This window comes from Mesitornis unicolor, unplaced genomic scaffold (assembly GCF_000695765.1).
Source record: "Mesitornis unicolor isolate BGI_N332 unplaced genomic scaffold, ASM69576v1 scaffold15454, whole genome shotgun sequence".
Lineage (NCBI taxonomy): Eukaryota > Metazoa > Chordata > Aves > Mesitornithiformes > Mesitornithidae > Mesitornis > Mesitornis unicolor.
In genome coordinates this window covers 1-14,218 of record NW_010180894.1, presented here as the reverse complement: position 1 = coordinate 14,218, position 14,218 = coordinate 1, and the positions used below count along the sequence as shown (strand labels likewise).

The following is a 14,218-nucleotide window of genomic DNA, read 5'->3' as shown; positions in this document are numbered from 1 at the left end:
GAATGGTAAAGATTGCACCCTGCATCTTCTGACCTTCTTTCCCTTTGTAGATCTCTTCCAGTTCAAGTCACATTAAAATCATGGGCGTTTCATGCTTTGGGAAAATGTGTCTTGCTGGCACTTAGTCTGTACTACCCGAGATACTACACCTGAGATATTGCCAGCCATTTGTCATCTTCATTTGCTGTGATTTCATTATCATATGACAAATGACAGCATTGAATGGCAGTCTATTTTGACAGCAATGTGTAAGAACATATTTTACACTGAAAAAAAGCACCTTTTTGTGGAATAATGGTGTAATGCCTATTCATTGTCCCATTGAAAGCTGATTTCTACTGAGCTCAAATGTATCAGGCCATATTTCTCTGTAGTTGTGGAGGTGATTCTTGGGAGCTAAGGCCTTATATGTGACATGATGACTAGGCTCTGTGTAGTGTTTATGCTAGTATTACTAAGAAATTCCTTGGGAATCACCTAGAGGGACTTTTTGGCATTCTTTTTGGTAATCATTGATGTTTGTTTGTGAGGATATAGGACATATTAACATCTTCGCTTATTAATTAGATTTTAGACACTTCTCTAACAGCAAAAGGCAACCACAGAATGGTTACCAGTGAGGCATTGTTAATTTGAATGTATTTTTCAAAAGGAGGGAGGCATTTCAGTGAAATCGGAATGACAGTTCTGTTTCAGCATCCTCATCCTAGAAGAGACAAACCCTTCAGAACTGTCAGCAGCACCTTAGCTTTTAGCAAGCCTGCAATATCCCAAAGCCAAAGTGATGACAGGTGCTTTGGAGACCAAAATGTGCTTGTGCTGTAAATGTTTGCCTGAAGGTAAAAGCGTTGTGCTTTACTCCATTGCTGTGGAATACAGTTGAAATAGTCCAAGAACAGCCTGTAATATTTCTAAAGCATTAGTGGGTATTAGAATGTAAGACAGAGAATATCAGGCAGATAAGCAAAGGTATTTTAGAGGGATGGCTGCTGCTAGTTTTAGTTAAAACATGAAGTCCTGAAGTTTGATGCTATTCCTGCCATAATACTATGGCTCCACTGAAGAGCTCTTTTTATGGTTAAGGACCATATTTTTGTTGGTGGATTATAGAAAGGCAAAGAGGTAAAAGATGCACAGGGGCTGCTGGGGACAAGCACGACAATAATGATTGAGAGTTTGTACAGAGTCGTGCCTGTGAAGGTTTTAATATACATTGGCCAAACGTTCGCTCCCTGTGGCTCTCTCTAGTAGCCCCAGCAGACCAATTTCTACTTTTACATGACTGTTGCTTTCCAAGTCTGCTTGTACCCTTGCAGGAGCCTCGCAGCTCCTGTTGCCTTGTTACTATTCTCGTCCACCTGTGGGGAGTCACCATCTCCATTTTAAAAACCTGAAGCTGCAATGAAGGCCATTATACAAATGTATGAATTTGATGTGCCCGAACCTCTGAAAGGTTCATAGGAGCAATTGACTGTACCTCATATTAACATAAGCACTTTATCTCCCCGTAGTGAAATACCCTTTCACTACTATGTATTTTCCAAAGAAACTAAGTAGAGAAATGTTGCATGCAAAGAGAGTGTTTCACTGCTCCTTTAAATCCTGTCAGGTTCACTTTGTAGGTATAGTAGTGCCTCAGAATCCAGAGGTGTATTTTTGATGTTTAAAGGTGGCTTACTTGAAGTTGCAGGATCAAATTCTGCTCTGACACATGGCTGTAGAAATGACAGTCATGGAAATTTACTGGTAGAATCGGTTATTAAGAGAATAAAACTAGAGAGTGGATACAGATGGTGTTATCTTCTAAATGAGTGATTTCCAAACCCTTTCATGTGCTCTGCCTCCTGGAGTACAAGGCCTCCCCTTAGTGTGAAGACTGAGAAGGCAAAATGAAAATAATCTTAGGTGTAATTTTATGTAATGACACACATCTCATCAATATCATTATACTCTCTTTTTCTTTTTTGTCTAAGCAAATCTTCTGATTATTTGTAAGAATGCAGTTTTATTGTTTACAGCCCCATTTGTTATTTAGGAGCTCTGTTAGCAGAAGCTGATCTATAGTAAGTGATGAGGGAAGACTGCTCCATCAAAGATGCAATGTAGCAAAAAAGAAAAGGTGGCTTTAACTTTGGATATTTTTGTTAAATTCAACTTTTTAAATAAATACAATTAAAAATGGTAAGAAGCTGCTCAGCTTTGGGCTAACTGCTATTTTGTCAAAGATGTGGAGCACTATTACCCTCACAGTCAGTGACGCACTGGAGTGATCAGGAGAATTGCATATTTTACAAGTTACTCTCTACAGTCTCAGTTGAAGCCATATCCTCAGCGTTGTTTTCTTCCTTGTTTGCAGATTGGAGACAGAGTCATGGCTTTTGTAAACTACAATGCATGGGCTGAAGTAGTGTGTACTCCAGTAGAATTTGTCTACAAGATCCCAGATGACATGAGTTTTTCTGAAGCTGCTGCGTTTCCCATGAACTTTGTAACTGCCTACATGATGCTCTTTGAAGTTGCCAACCTAAGAGAAGGCATGTCTGTGCTGGTTCACTCGGCAGGAGGTGGGGTGGTAAGTTAGAACTTTTGCTTACTTTCCTGTCACCCAGTAACTGAAGCAGCCTACATCTTGATTTCTGAAATGAGCCAAATCTTGCAGTTTGATTTGATATCAGACTTCCCTATGTGAGGGATTGTCGTGGGAGGAACTGCATCTGTTTTCCCATCGAAATGCTGATGTGAATGGTTGGCAGGAGCTGTTGGTTAAATTAAAAATGTTCTGACAATGAACTCTACTCATAAACCCTAATTGGTTGTCAGAGATCAAGGAGCAAGTGTTGTCCAAACGTTGTATTCCTGAACTTATGCACCTTGTACTGCTTCTATGTAAAAGAAGGCTATAATGAAAGGAGTAAATAAATCACCTCCCTGTACATGGTATTTGTAGGTAACTATAATTCTCCTTGTAGTAAATGGCCCTCTTGGAATACTCCTGCAAATACCGTGTGTGAGTGTGTGTGATGCTTTCTCTGTGAAAGACTTTCTGTTGTTGTAGAGTGACTGAAAGTAATGAAAAGCATTATCATGCCAACGCTGAGAAAAATATACAAATGCTGAATTGGAGTCAGTGGTGGCTGCTGCATGTCATAGTTTGGATCATTAGGGAGAAAATGATGTGTTGCATGGGGAAAGCAACAGCAGGATGAATTTAGTGGAATACAAGACCACACAATGAAATAAGTCAGCATTTTGTGTTACCAGTTCCTTGAATTACCTTTTAGGAAAATCTCTCTCCTTTGGAAAATATTTAAGCTTGTGCGAAATATTAAGGTAATGACAGGGGAGTTTGTTTACATTTAAAATTATGCAGTACTTTTCTAACTATAGATTTTACAACCTGAGAATGTTAGCAGATCTCAGCCTTTTGAATTAGAGTACCTCTTCTGTTTTCCTGTTATGCTGTATTTATGCTAAACTAATATTCTGTCATCTACTGAGGTCTGGTGGGCAGCCCCAAACACCTTATCCCTAATTCTAAGCTCTTAGACCTTCTTTCAGGTTCTCATATAAAAGAAGGCTGTAATCAAAGGAATAAATTCATGAGTTCCCTGTACAAGGCATTTTTAGTTAACGGTAATCCTCTTGGAATACTTCTGTAAATGAGTGGAATTTATAATCGTATTATGGTTTGGCACAGTACAACCTAGAGCGTTATGGCTGACTTTATTGTTCTTTAATATTAAATCTTTTCATGTGGAATTCAGGACTGTTATAGCAACATGAGGCCACACATTCAGGGGAATGTATATTCTACAGGAATCAAAGGCTCAGCTTTAGGTGTAAGCCATGCCCAGCTGACATTATACAGACCCAGGCTGAGCATATGGAATTAGCAAAATACCCAAAAGCAATCCCCGAGTTTATGCATGTGTCTAGCAAAAGTGAACTCCTCCTCATTAAGATTAAGCGTCCTCACTAAATTTCTTTATTTCTTCTTCTCTTCCTCTTTCTAATCTTGCTCGCCTCTGTTATTTCTTCCTTCTCTTCATGAAGCACTGCTAATGCTCTACCAGCTCACATGTAGTCTTCTTCACTAATGCCCAACCTCTGCGCTGGGCTGTTGCTGTAAGGAGCTGCTGGTGTCCTCTCTTATCGCAGATGCTCAGTGAGCAGCTTTTGACTGGTCCTCTGCTGTGGCTGCTTGTGGACCTTCTCTGAGAGAAGCTAAAGGAAAGATGGGTCCTGGTTGGCTGCCAGGAGAGCAAGGAGAAGCCAGATCCATCACCTGCTGAGTAGTTAAGTAGAACAGAGTTTCCACGGGAAAGACCAGAGATGCAGGCAGAACAGCTAGCTTGGCCAGGAACTGGTGAAGGTCTGTGTCTGATCCAGGGGGCTGTACCTAAGAGGGAGACAGGACTGCCTGGCCTGCAAGACAGGCAGCTGGTCGCTGTGTCACAGGACAGAGGGCCTTATGCAGCCTGTTCCTAGTGAAGGAAGAGCATGTGTAGCTAGAATTGGAAAGGAAAGACTTTTCCCAATGCTTGATATGTCTTACAGATAAAATACCACTCTGGAGACGCATGGAATTTTTTCTTTTCTGCTAACTAGATGAAGATTTCAGTGGGGTCTGTGTTATACTTTAAACTGCTCTAATAATCTGTCTGTTAATCCCCTGAAAAATTTAACAGCCTCACTCTCACAAAGTTCGTAGTTAATAAAATAGAAAACTGGCACTGCAATCACTATGGGAAGAGGTATTTTTTGTCCTGTTGCTTTAATAGATAGAAGAACCATTTCCATTTTCAGCAAGTGGGAAACCTGTCCAGTTTGTTTTGAAATGTCATAGAAATTCCAGAATACTCTAATGAGACAATAGACTCCCTGTGGGACTAAAAGTTTGTAATTGTTCCTTGCTCATTATGCAAGATCATTATTTTAGCTGCTTCGGACAGTTTATGAAAAAGAACTTGTTGCTTCAAAAATGTTTGTGAGGTTCTTTGTTCTGGCCCCCCAGTCTCCTCCAGGAGGATCCTGCAGCTTTTTCAATAAATTCAGTTGGGGGAAATCCTCTAGTTCCTTTACTTATGTATTGCTTCAGTTTATTTATGTGACCTTATTTTTTTTTAGAGAGATTTTTGGTAGTAAGGTAACTACAGCAATTGTCTTCCCATCCATGCCTGGGGTATGACTGGAGCGTGACGGTATCCTTTAATGTCTGACAGGATGCTTTAGATAAGTCCTTCCTTCCAGAAGTTCCAGGGGACATCAGAAGATGGTGTAGAGAAAAGCTATCTTGGTACAATTCGTTTATCTCGAAAAAGTCTCACGTACCTGTCTCTCTGTTACAGAGACGTGAATCCAGTTCCATATACCAAATGAGTACCCACACTGCCACCCCCTCAGCCAAAAGGTCAGGGCATCATGCGATCTCTCTGGTTCATGGTGGGAATCATGGCTAGGTGCAGGGAAGCACCTTGTCTCTCCTAACCAGGAAAGAGATGGACACTCACCAACTCCGCTTCTGATGCTGTTGGTATATTGTAGCCTTCCATCTGAAGAGGAGGACCTGCTGCAGTGCTTAGAAAAGGGGTTTGAGAGGCGAGATAGTATTTGCTTTTGTTTCTTAGGGCTGATTGTTGATTTTGATTGTTTGGAAGTGGGGCTGCTTTGTGGCTTGGTTTTGCTGTTGCTCTCTCCCCCTTGAGACAGGGACAGTTAAGAGAGACTGACTCTTATCTCTCAGTCTGGACGGTGAAGTAGGCTGGAGAAATTTCAGGGACCTTCTAGGGAAGCTTGATACACGCTCACAGTTGCTTGTATGATTCAGTCGGACTTTGATGAGAAATTAATAGCTTGCAGAGCATTCTGTTATCTTTGCTCGAGCTGCTACTGACCAAGGTGTAGCAAGGACAGTGGCTGTCATATGTTCCCTTCCAGGCCTCTGGCAGGATGCTTAACATTTCTGCTTTAACTGTTATATTAACTAGCTGTTCGATAATTAACAGAAGATAGAATTACAAATACAGTTAAAATGCTTAAAGCTATGGAAATGTTTGCATCCTTCTAAACTGATTAGTAAAATAAGGAGATAAGTCAGGTAAAACTGAACTGGACTTGAAAAACTGCCTTTTTCCATACATAGAAGTTAATACTTGGACATACGATTTTGCAAGAACGTATGACTTACTGTAGGACAGACATTGGTCTATCTGAAATATAAAATGCTGTAATTAATGTTTGAAATGACTGCAAGACAATGGTAGAATAGCTCCCTTCACAAATACACTCCCATGTCTTTTTTTTTTTTTCCCTCAAGGCAAGGCCGCAACTGAAGAAAATACACTGAGAAAACTGAGCAGTAGCGTGTACCCCACTGGGACACATCTGCTGTATGCAGTAATTAGTTCTTTAAAATGAAGACTGTTTAAGTCAGTGCATTCAGTGCGAGTCACAGCACAGGCTTGTATGAGTTTGTAAAGTTGCTCTTAAAATTACTCATGTAAGCTTATAAACTGTATCATGGATTAGTTGAATTAGTATAAATACAGGTCTATTGTATTACAAAAAAAAAACCAGAAAGGCAAAACCGCAGAACTTAGGCTCTTCTCTTAGCTTTAATAAATCTAGTGTCTATGATATCTATCTGGAAAATTAATTCTTTCAGGGATTTAGATTTGTGAGAGACAGCCATTAAGCCCATTTGTTTGCTCTTTATATACTTCCTATTGTAAATATTTAGAGCACAAAACTGATCATTTAGGAAGATTGTGTAAACACTTCAATTTCATCACTTAACCCCTCAGACACAAGGCAGAATTATTAGCCAATTCTTTAGCCTTTCGATCTTACAGATGCTAAAATTAAGCTGCTTTTCACGCAGGAGCACTGATTGCTATCCTGAAGCTGTGATCTGACCTTCCCTTTCAGGCTCAGCAGCAGAGGAAGTGCAAGCAGAGTAAGTTACAGATGCATCTCTCGTGTTTGAATTTGAAGGATAAATCTGACTTGGCAACAGATTTAGGTCATCCAGGCAGGACTGGTTACTGCTTGGCAGGAACCCTCTTTTATTGTGTCTCCCCTGTACAAATTGCAAATATTTGAGGATGTGTTCCAAACTGAATCACTGAAGTGGTGATATTTTAACTGACAAAGAACCACTGCTCCTTAGTAAATCTAGCCACCTGCTGTCACAGGCAGGGTACAGGAACCCTTTCAAGAAAATTATCAAACAACTTCTTAAAAGACCAAAACCAAACACCTATTTGTTTATCCCTTTATCTCTCTGCTCTGTCTTGCTCTGTGAGAAATCTTTCTCAATTTTAGACTTCGTGGCCAGTTAATGTATCTTCGTTCTTTTGCTGGTGTTGTCCATTAATAAAAATTATCTGTTCTTTCTTCTTGGGGCACTTCTTTCAGATCTTTTTGGTAGGATGTGTGTGTTTTTATGGCTAGAACCAGCTCAAAATAAAATCTCTCCTTGTCCTGTATTTTTCAGGTTGAAAGGAGGTTGGTTTGTTCATACCCCTTTTTTTGTAAGGTCAGATGTCACTTTTCTTGGGTATCCTATGGACTCTGGTCCAGGCAGATGCATGCGTGTTTCCTGGGCTCTTAGCTGGTTGGCAGCAAAGCAGCAGTAAGCTGGTATGAAAGCCAGAGCCTTTTAAAATAGGTCTCACAGCACCCCTGATCCTTTTAAAGATTGTATGGGCAGACTGAATTTAGGTCTGTTTGCACCTCGCAGGTAAGAGCACATTAAATAGCACTCTTGTGTCTGAGTCAGTCCTTCTTCAATGTGAATAATTAGAATTTACTCCGCTCTTCTGATGGCCTTTTCCAGCATACTGTACAATAGCATTAATTCTTCCCACTTTGCTGAAATCTTTACTCAATACTTCCCAGGACTGCACTTGCTATTTTCATATTAGCAGCTCATAGCCGTTCTGCATTTGATGAATACACCCCGAATGCCTTCCTCTTTATTTCATCTCCAGCAGCCAAGGAAGGGAATAAATCAGCTCACACAGAGCTCTGTGTAACCAAGTCTAGGCTGCTTTAAGTACCCAAGCTGTCTCACTTAAAGCCAGACAGGGTACCTCTACACTGAGCTGCCCTGTGCCGCTGAATGTCTCTAAAGCAGCGGATGTGCTCAGGAGATTCCTAGTGCCATGCCTCAGTCTATTTCCGGACACTACCTCACAGCATAATCTGTTAATCAAACACAAAAGCCTGGCGAGTCATACACAAAAAGCAATTTCCCTGACCAAAGCAGGCTGCAGTCTGTGAAGACCTTTCTTTTTGCCTCTCCAAGCCCTACACTCCCCAGAGGACGTGTCCTTTCCCTGAATCCCCTGCTGAGCCATGTCACAGTCGAGCAGTGCTTAACTCTTCCTTGGCTGGTCTGCCTTTTCAGATAGAGCTTATGTCCTCTGGGCAAGGATCTCAGCTGGGGTATGCTCTCATAGCTTCACTAAACTGAAGAGCATTTATACCAGATGGGGATTCGGCCCTGAGCTTTGAATGCACCTCAGCTGCACAATTTTGCAAGAAAAAACACACCCTGCTAATTATTGTAGAAAATAAGAGATTTTGAGGGTAAAAGAGATAATTATTATCTCAACTTTCTTCCCTTCCCTCTACTCCAAACATACTTGTGGTGCCTTGAGTGTAGTGGATGCTGCCTTCCGGTTGTTAAAGAATCCCATTTCAGTTTGTCCACTCTGCGATGTTCACCTCAGTGTTTGGTTTCCAATTTCCTCTTCTGTAATTGGAAAAATGACACCTTCAGGAGGTGGAGTGTTGTGTATCTGACTTCTAACACCAGAGACAAGTTTTCCTTGATGCCAGGAGATTAGTAGATGTCTTCTCTTGCAATACTCTTACTACAGTTGTGTACTGCATACCACCTCCGGATACGGTTATGCAGCATCAGAGCATTTTGGAAATGTGGATTCTCCTCACGTTTGGTTTCAGACAGGTTTCTTGTGTAAGATTAAGTCTGAATGATTTTTTTTTAAATGCTGTAGCACCTCTGGGCTGCAAAAATGTATCATGGGAATGATAATTTCTTACTGATCCTATTGGTTCTAATAGGTGTAATTTTGCAGGGCATTATTTTTTAGGTGGTGTTTTTTTTCTCCTGCTATAAAGCTGGGCACAGGTTACATAATAGCAAAAAAGATGCTTTCTTAAAATCTACTGATCTATAACTGCTGTAATTCAGCGCACAGCTTGCACATCAGACTAAGGTCTGTGCCATTAGGTCAAGCCTTTTCGGAAATCCACTGATACATTCCCCTTATTTATATTTCATCCAGTAAAATGAATAAGTATTAATAAGCTAATTAGATTTGTAAGTTTTCTTCTGTTCATGCTTTCTATATTGACTTTTAATGTCAATGACTTTTTTTTTATACTTTGAAATTGTTTAAATGCACACAACAGTGTTTCATTTTTGTTTCCTAAAAATCCCCTTTTCTGCTCTTTTATGTGATTATCTCAGTATGAGAAGTTTTCAGTCCTTCAGGCTTAAAGTTGGGTTTTAAAGCAAAGGAACATAAAGAAATCTCAATTTTTTTACTATAAGCATGTCCATTTATAATAAATTCCACAATTATAATGTGTAGATTAGGTTCAACATACTGGTTTTATAAATTGACAGGATACCTTGAAAAGCAATCCATCAGACTTTGAAGGTAAACAGACAGAAGACTCCTGTGCCAAATTCGGTATTAGGAGACATGCTTAATTTCCACAGAATGCTTTAATCCAACTTATAAATTTCTTTGAGAACTCACTGTGTGGAGTTCTGCATGACAAGCAGTGTATAAAATACCTCTATTTTAAAGGAGATTAATTCCATTCTAAAGGAATATGTTGTAACCATGTCTGTCCCTACAGTGAAGCAACTGATCAGTTTTTTTCAGAGACTGGTAAGTCCTGTTAAAAGTAAAATTAATTGCCTAAGTGAGTATTATTTTTTGCCACTTATTAATTTTCTCTGGCTCAGGAAGCAAGGATCTAGTCTGTACTTAAATGTAGAAATTTGCCTTGTATATGAAAAATTAGATGTGTGAAGAGTTTTGTTTTCATTTTTCAAACCATGCCTATCTAATAAGACACCCTGTCTGAAGGCTTTAGAGTTCATACGTTATGACTGATCTCGTGGTGCCTGCTTCCGTATCCATGTGGTTTCCACGGTGAAAGCTGATAGCGGGGATGATGTGGGTTTGTCTGGGCAGGGAGGAGATGAAAATCTCTCTTGTTTCTCTCTACCACAAAGCAAGTTTTAGTAGGGGAATGGCTTTGGAATCCAAGACATGGCTCGTATGCCCCCTGTGACCCAAGGGTGCTCACTGGTCAGAGTGTGCGGTGGGACAGGAGCTGGCATGGGTACCTTGCCTGCCCCTCCTGAGCCCTGGGGAGAGGACGTTCTTCCTTTCAGCTGCAAAACCCTTTGTGCATTCTTCATTTGTGAATATGGACATTCTGGTCACTGGGGCCTCACACACTTGCATTTAAAATGTGTAGCCCCCTGAACACTAGCTGCTAATCCAGAGGTAGCTAGATGACTCGAGGGATTAGAAAGGAGGCTTAGGAGTGACTTGCGTAGCCACAGTGCTTGTTTTGGAGCTTAGTCAGATTCCACACAAATTAGTGAAGTGTTTGAGTTCATGGGTTGAGGTCAATTACTGTATTTTGGTGGGGAAAGCATGAGAGGTCCAGTATCAGCCTTTATTCCAAGATTTCTGAAATACAAATACTAAGAATACTTTGCACAAAAATAAGTAAGAGTCAATGTCAAATGCAGAGCTTTAGAAAGCTGTAGAAGAATGTTTTGTGGAATTGCCTCAAAATACTTCAGTGATGCTGTTCATTCTATTATAAAATTACTGGTCATATGAGTCAGTTTTAGGTTTTAAGTGTCTTCAGAAAGCTGGAAAGTATCCTGATGTGGGATTTTAGATAAGCTTATATATATGGGGGAGGGAGGGGTGTACTAACAAGTTTGAGTGAGGAGGAAAATAGGTTATGCACATCCTGGGTTTTTTGTGCATTTCTCCTATTCATGCAGATCAATAGGAGTTTGTTAACAGTCATTTCTTGCTTCTGGGGATATCCATGTAACTCTGCTACCTCCAGTGGAGTAATGTGGTTATAAGAGGCAGGATATGACTACCAAAAGTCTGTCCTCCATTTGTTAGTGTGTTAAGCATAAAACAAAACGCAGGGTTGTAAAAAGATTTCCTATTAGGATCTTTTTTCAAATGTAGATGGCTTGGTGTTTATGCTGTGCTTCCCTTCTTCTCTCAGCCTCATGAAATTAGAGGTTAAAACTTAGAGAATTTAAGGCTTCTGGGACCTTGAAGTACAGACATTTGCATGCACAAACACCTCAAGTCATACATAACACTGACACAGCATCTGATTGCCTCCACCGTGTTCCTGCCCCCAGACATGGGAGGGGTGTACTAGGAGAATGATTTTCCTATTCAGCTCTAGGCCATTTTATCCGTTGCCCCGATCAGTTCTGAAGTTGGGGCGTGGGCCTAAGCAGTGCTGTTAGTGACTATTAGCTATTCCTGCATTTTGAATAATCAGTAATAGTTATTGTTACTGTAAATTAATGCTGTTTCCCTTAAATTACACCGCCTTTGTTAAAAGATCAAAAAGAACTCTTTTCCAATATGATTTGTGATACATTAAATTACTTTTATCCCTGCAATTGCCTTGTCTTCAGGATGTCCTTTTGATTTAAGTGTATTTTTTTCCTGTGGCCAAACTGCATTGCACTGGCAAGAAATCAGTTTGAGAAGTCCTTGCACATGTTTGCTCTTGGATTTTGCTGTGTCATGAGTGAATTGGCAGCTGCAAAGTCTGTCAACCAGTTTCCACATTGGTGAACTAACATAATAATGTGTTTGCAGGGTCAAGCTGTTGCTCAGCTCTGTTCAACTATTCCCAATGTTACTGTTTTTGGAACAGCTTCATCTTTCAAACATGAAGCAATCAAAGACTCAGTAACTCACCTGATTGACAGAAACGCAGACTATGTTCAAGAAGTAAAAAGGTAATCTTTTATTTTCCTGAGTAAGGATTGTATAGCATCTGGCAAAATCCTATGAAAGACACCAGGCTGATCATATTTATGGGAAGACATTACATCTGTGAGTTTGGGAACTGCAGTTTATTCCAGATATTCCACCTGTCCACTACAAAGGACAAGATGGAAAGCATTCCCCTATTTCTGTAGAAGCAACATAAGCATTGTTAGCCCATGTTCATACTATGTGTACAAAGTAAATTTTAAAAGTAAAAAAAATAAAAGTAGTAAATGAATAGAAGTCTTAACAGAAGAATGTACTTTGCTATTACCTGCATATGTAGGAGTTCACTGTAATGCACTAAGATATTTGTGGTGGATCTGTAAGTTACCCAGGTTTTGGAGTTCTTTGATGATCATCTATCTGCCTGGGTTTTTATCCTCTGCCAGGGATTGATATCGGAGCACGTGATGTCTGTTTTAATTTCAGATCCTTAGAATTTGTTTATTTGCCTTCAGATTAGAATCATCCTATTGCCTTTTGAAGTCATCATGTGTGTTTCTATTTACATGATTTCAAATAGTTTTCCAATTTGTCTGTGTTTAGATATTGATGTTGATACAGGTAGAAAAACTTCAGAATTGGTAAGAATATCTTAGTAAAAACTGTTTTTTATTTTACTCATCAGAAAGATAAGGGTGATGTTTTCCCTTCATCTTTTATCTGTCCAAATACTAGATTATGTAGCTGAGCATAAAACAAATTTCTTGAAGGGGCATGCCTAGGTAGTATACTGGGCAGGCTTCGTGTCAAACTTAGGCGTTCCTCAGAGTGACATGCAGAGTCCCAGAAGGTCTCTCAGTATGAAGGGTGCTACCCTTCAAAGAGGGCCTTCAGACTATAGCAGACCTTTGTCTGAACTGTTAGCAATCCACACTGGTGGTGGAGGAGAACGCAGGGTGTCTTGCCACTGTTCCTGGAGCACTCGCAGGGACTCAAGAGAACATTTGAAATCATACATCACAAAGGACATTTTACATCAAAGGAAAATTTTTCTATGTGGGAAGTTTTGCCAAAAAAAGATAGGACTTGGCCAGCAGATGACAGCCCAGCCATTTTCTTACAGCTCAGAAGAATGGCAGCACATTTATTCAGCCCCTTTGATAGCCTTTCTTTTGGGGAAGTACACATACTTAAGTGTTCTGCTGCCCCTGGAAGATTGCTGTTGTGAGATGAAGACTGATTTCCAACAATCCCTGCTTTAAAAACATTGATTCGGCAAGAAAGAACACTTGAAAACATTTATCAGAGTTCAGCACCAGCCTTAATCCTAACTCTTGGCAGGAGCAGCAGATGAACTGATCTTCTGGGTGTGTGAAGTGGGAGCAGATACAACAGAAATCAGTGCTTAAAGAAAGGAATAAAGCCTTTTTAAGTTCCAATAATGTTATGATTGCAGATAGCATTGGCTGCTTCTGCCCTTCATCATGGCAGTTCTTCTCGGACAAGATGATTTCCCACTGTTATAAGCTGGAAAGGCTTGGGTTGGCTGCCCCTACCTTTCACACCCCAGCTCTGAACGAGACTGAATTCCCTTCTGATGAGGAGACGGGTTTTGTGTAGTCGAAGCCTCAGGCTTAGAGTCCTTTCTAAAGTACCTGGAAAATGTTAGTATTAAGTTAACAGTCGGCCTGTATCATGCTGGGTGACCAGTCCTGTGGATCCTATTGCAAAGTAAGACTTTTTTCCTGCTTTTTAGAATCTCAACAGATGGAGTAGATATTGTTTTGGACTGCCTGTGTGGAGAAAATACTGGGAAAGGCCTCAGTCTTCTCAAACCACTTGGGACTTACATTTTATATGGTAAGTGGAAAAAGCCAGGTAATATTGCAAAACTAAAGCTTTGCGAAACTTAAAATCTGTATTGCAGTGGCATCATGGATAAGCATACCTGCTTCCTGGGGCTTTCATCTAGCTATCAGGGTGGCAAAATAACGAACGTATTGTCACCCTGATACCTGCTTGGACTCTATGAGCCAACTAGGTTGCCTGTTTCTAGTGAAGTCTCTGCCAGTGAATTGTCTTTGGTTTTTAACAGGTTGTAGTGTACAGTGCACATATGTTCACACATGTAGTGGTCAGATACATTTACCGAGGCGAAGAGCTCCTGAGTGGAG

The 14,218-nt window shown here is 40.3% G+C and overlaps 1 protein-coding gene across 1 annotated transcript in view; it reads left to right on the top strand.

Moving 5' to 3' along the window:
* VAT1L (vesicle amine transport 1-like) overlaps positions 1–13,904 on the top strand; it is a gene marked incomplete at its 3' end in the record, with an annotated part of 20,571 nt that extends 6,667 nt beyond the window's left edge. Inside the window, exons 3-5 of the mRNA XM_010183242.1 lie at positions 2,357–2,572; positions 11,925–12,067; positions 13,801–13,904. Of these exons, the coding sequence (XP_010181544.1) occupies positions 2,357–2,572; positions 11,925–12,067; positions 13,801–13,904 (463 nt within the window). The remainder of the gene's footprint in view (positions 1–2,356; positions 2,573–11,924; positions 12,068–13,800) is intronic.
* Positions 13,905–14,218: the final 314 nt, after the last annotated feature.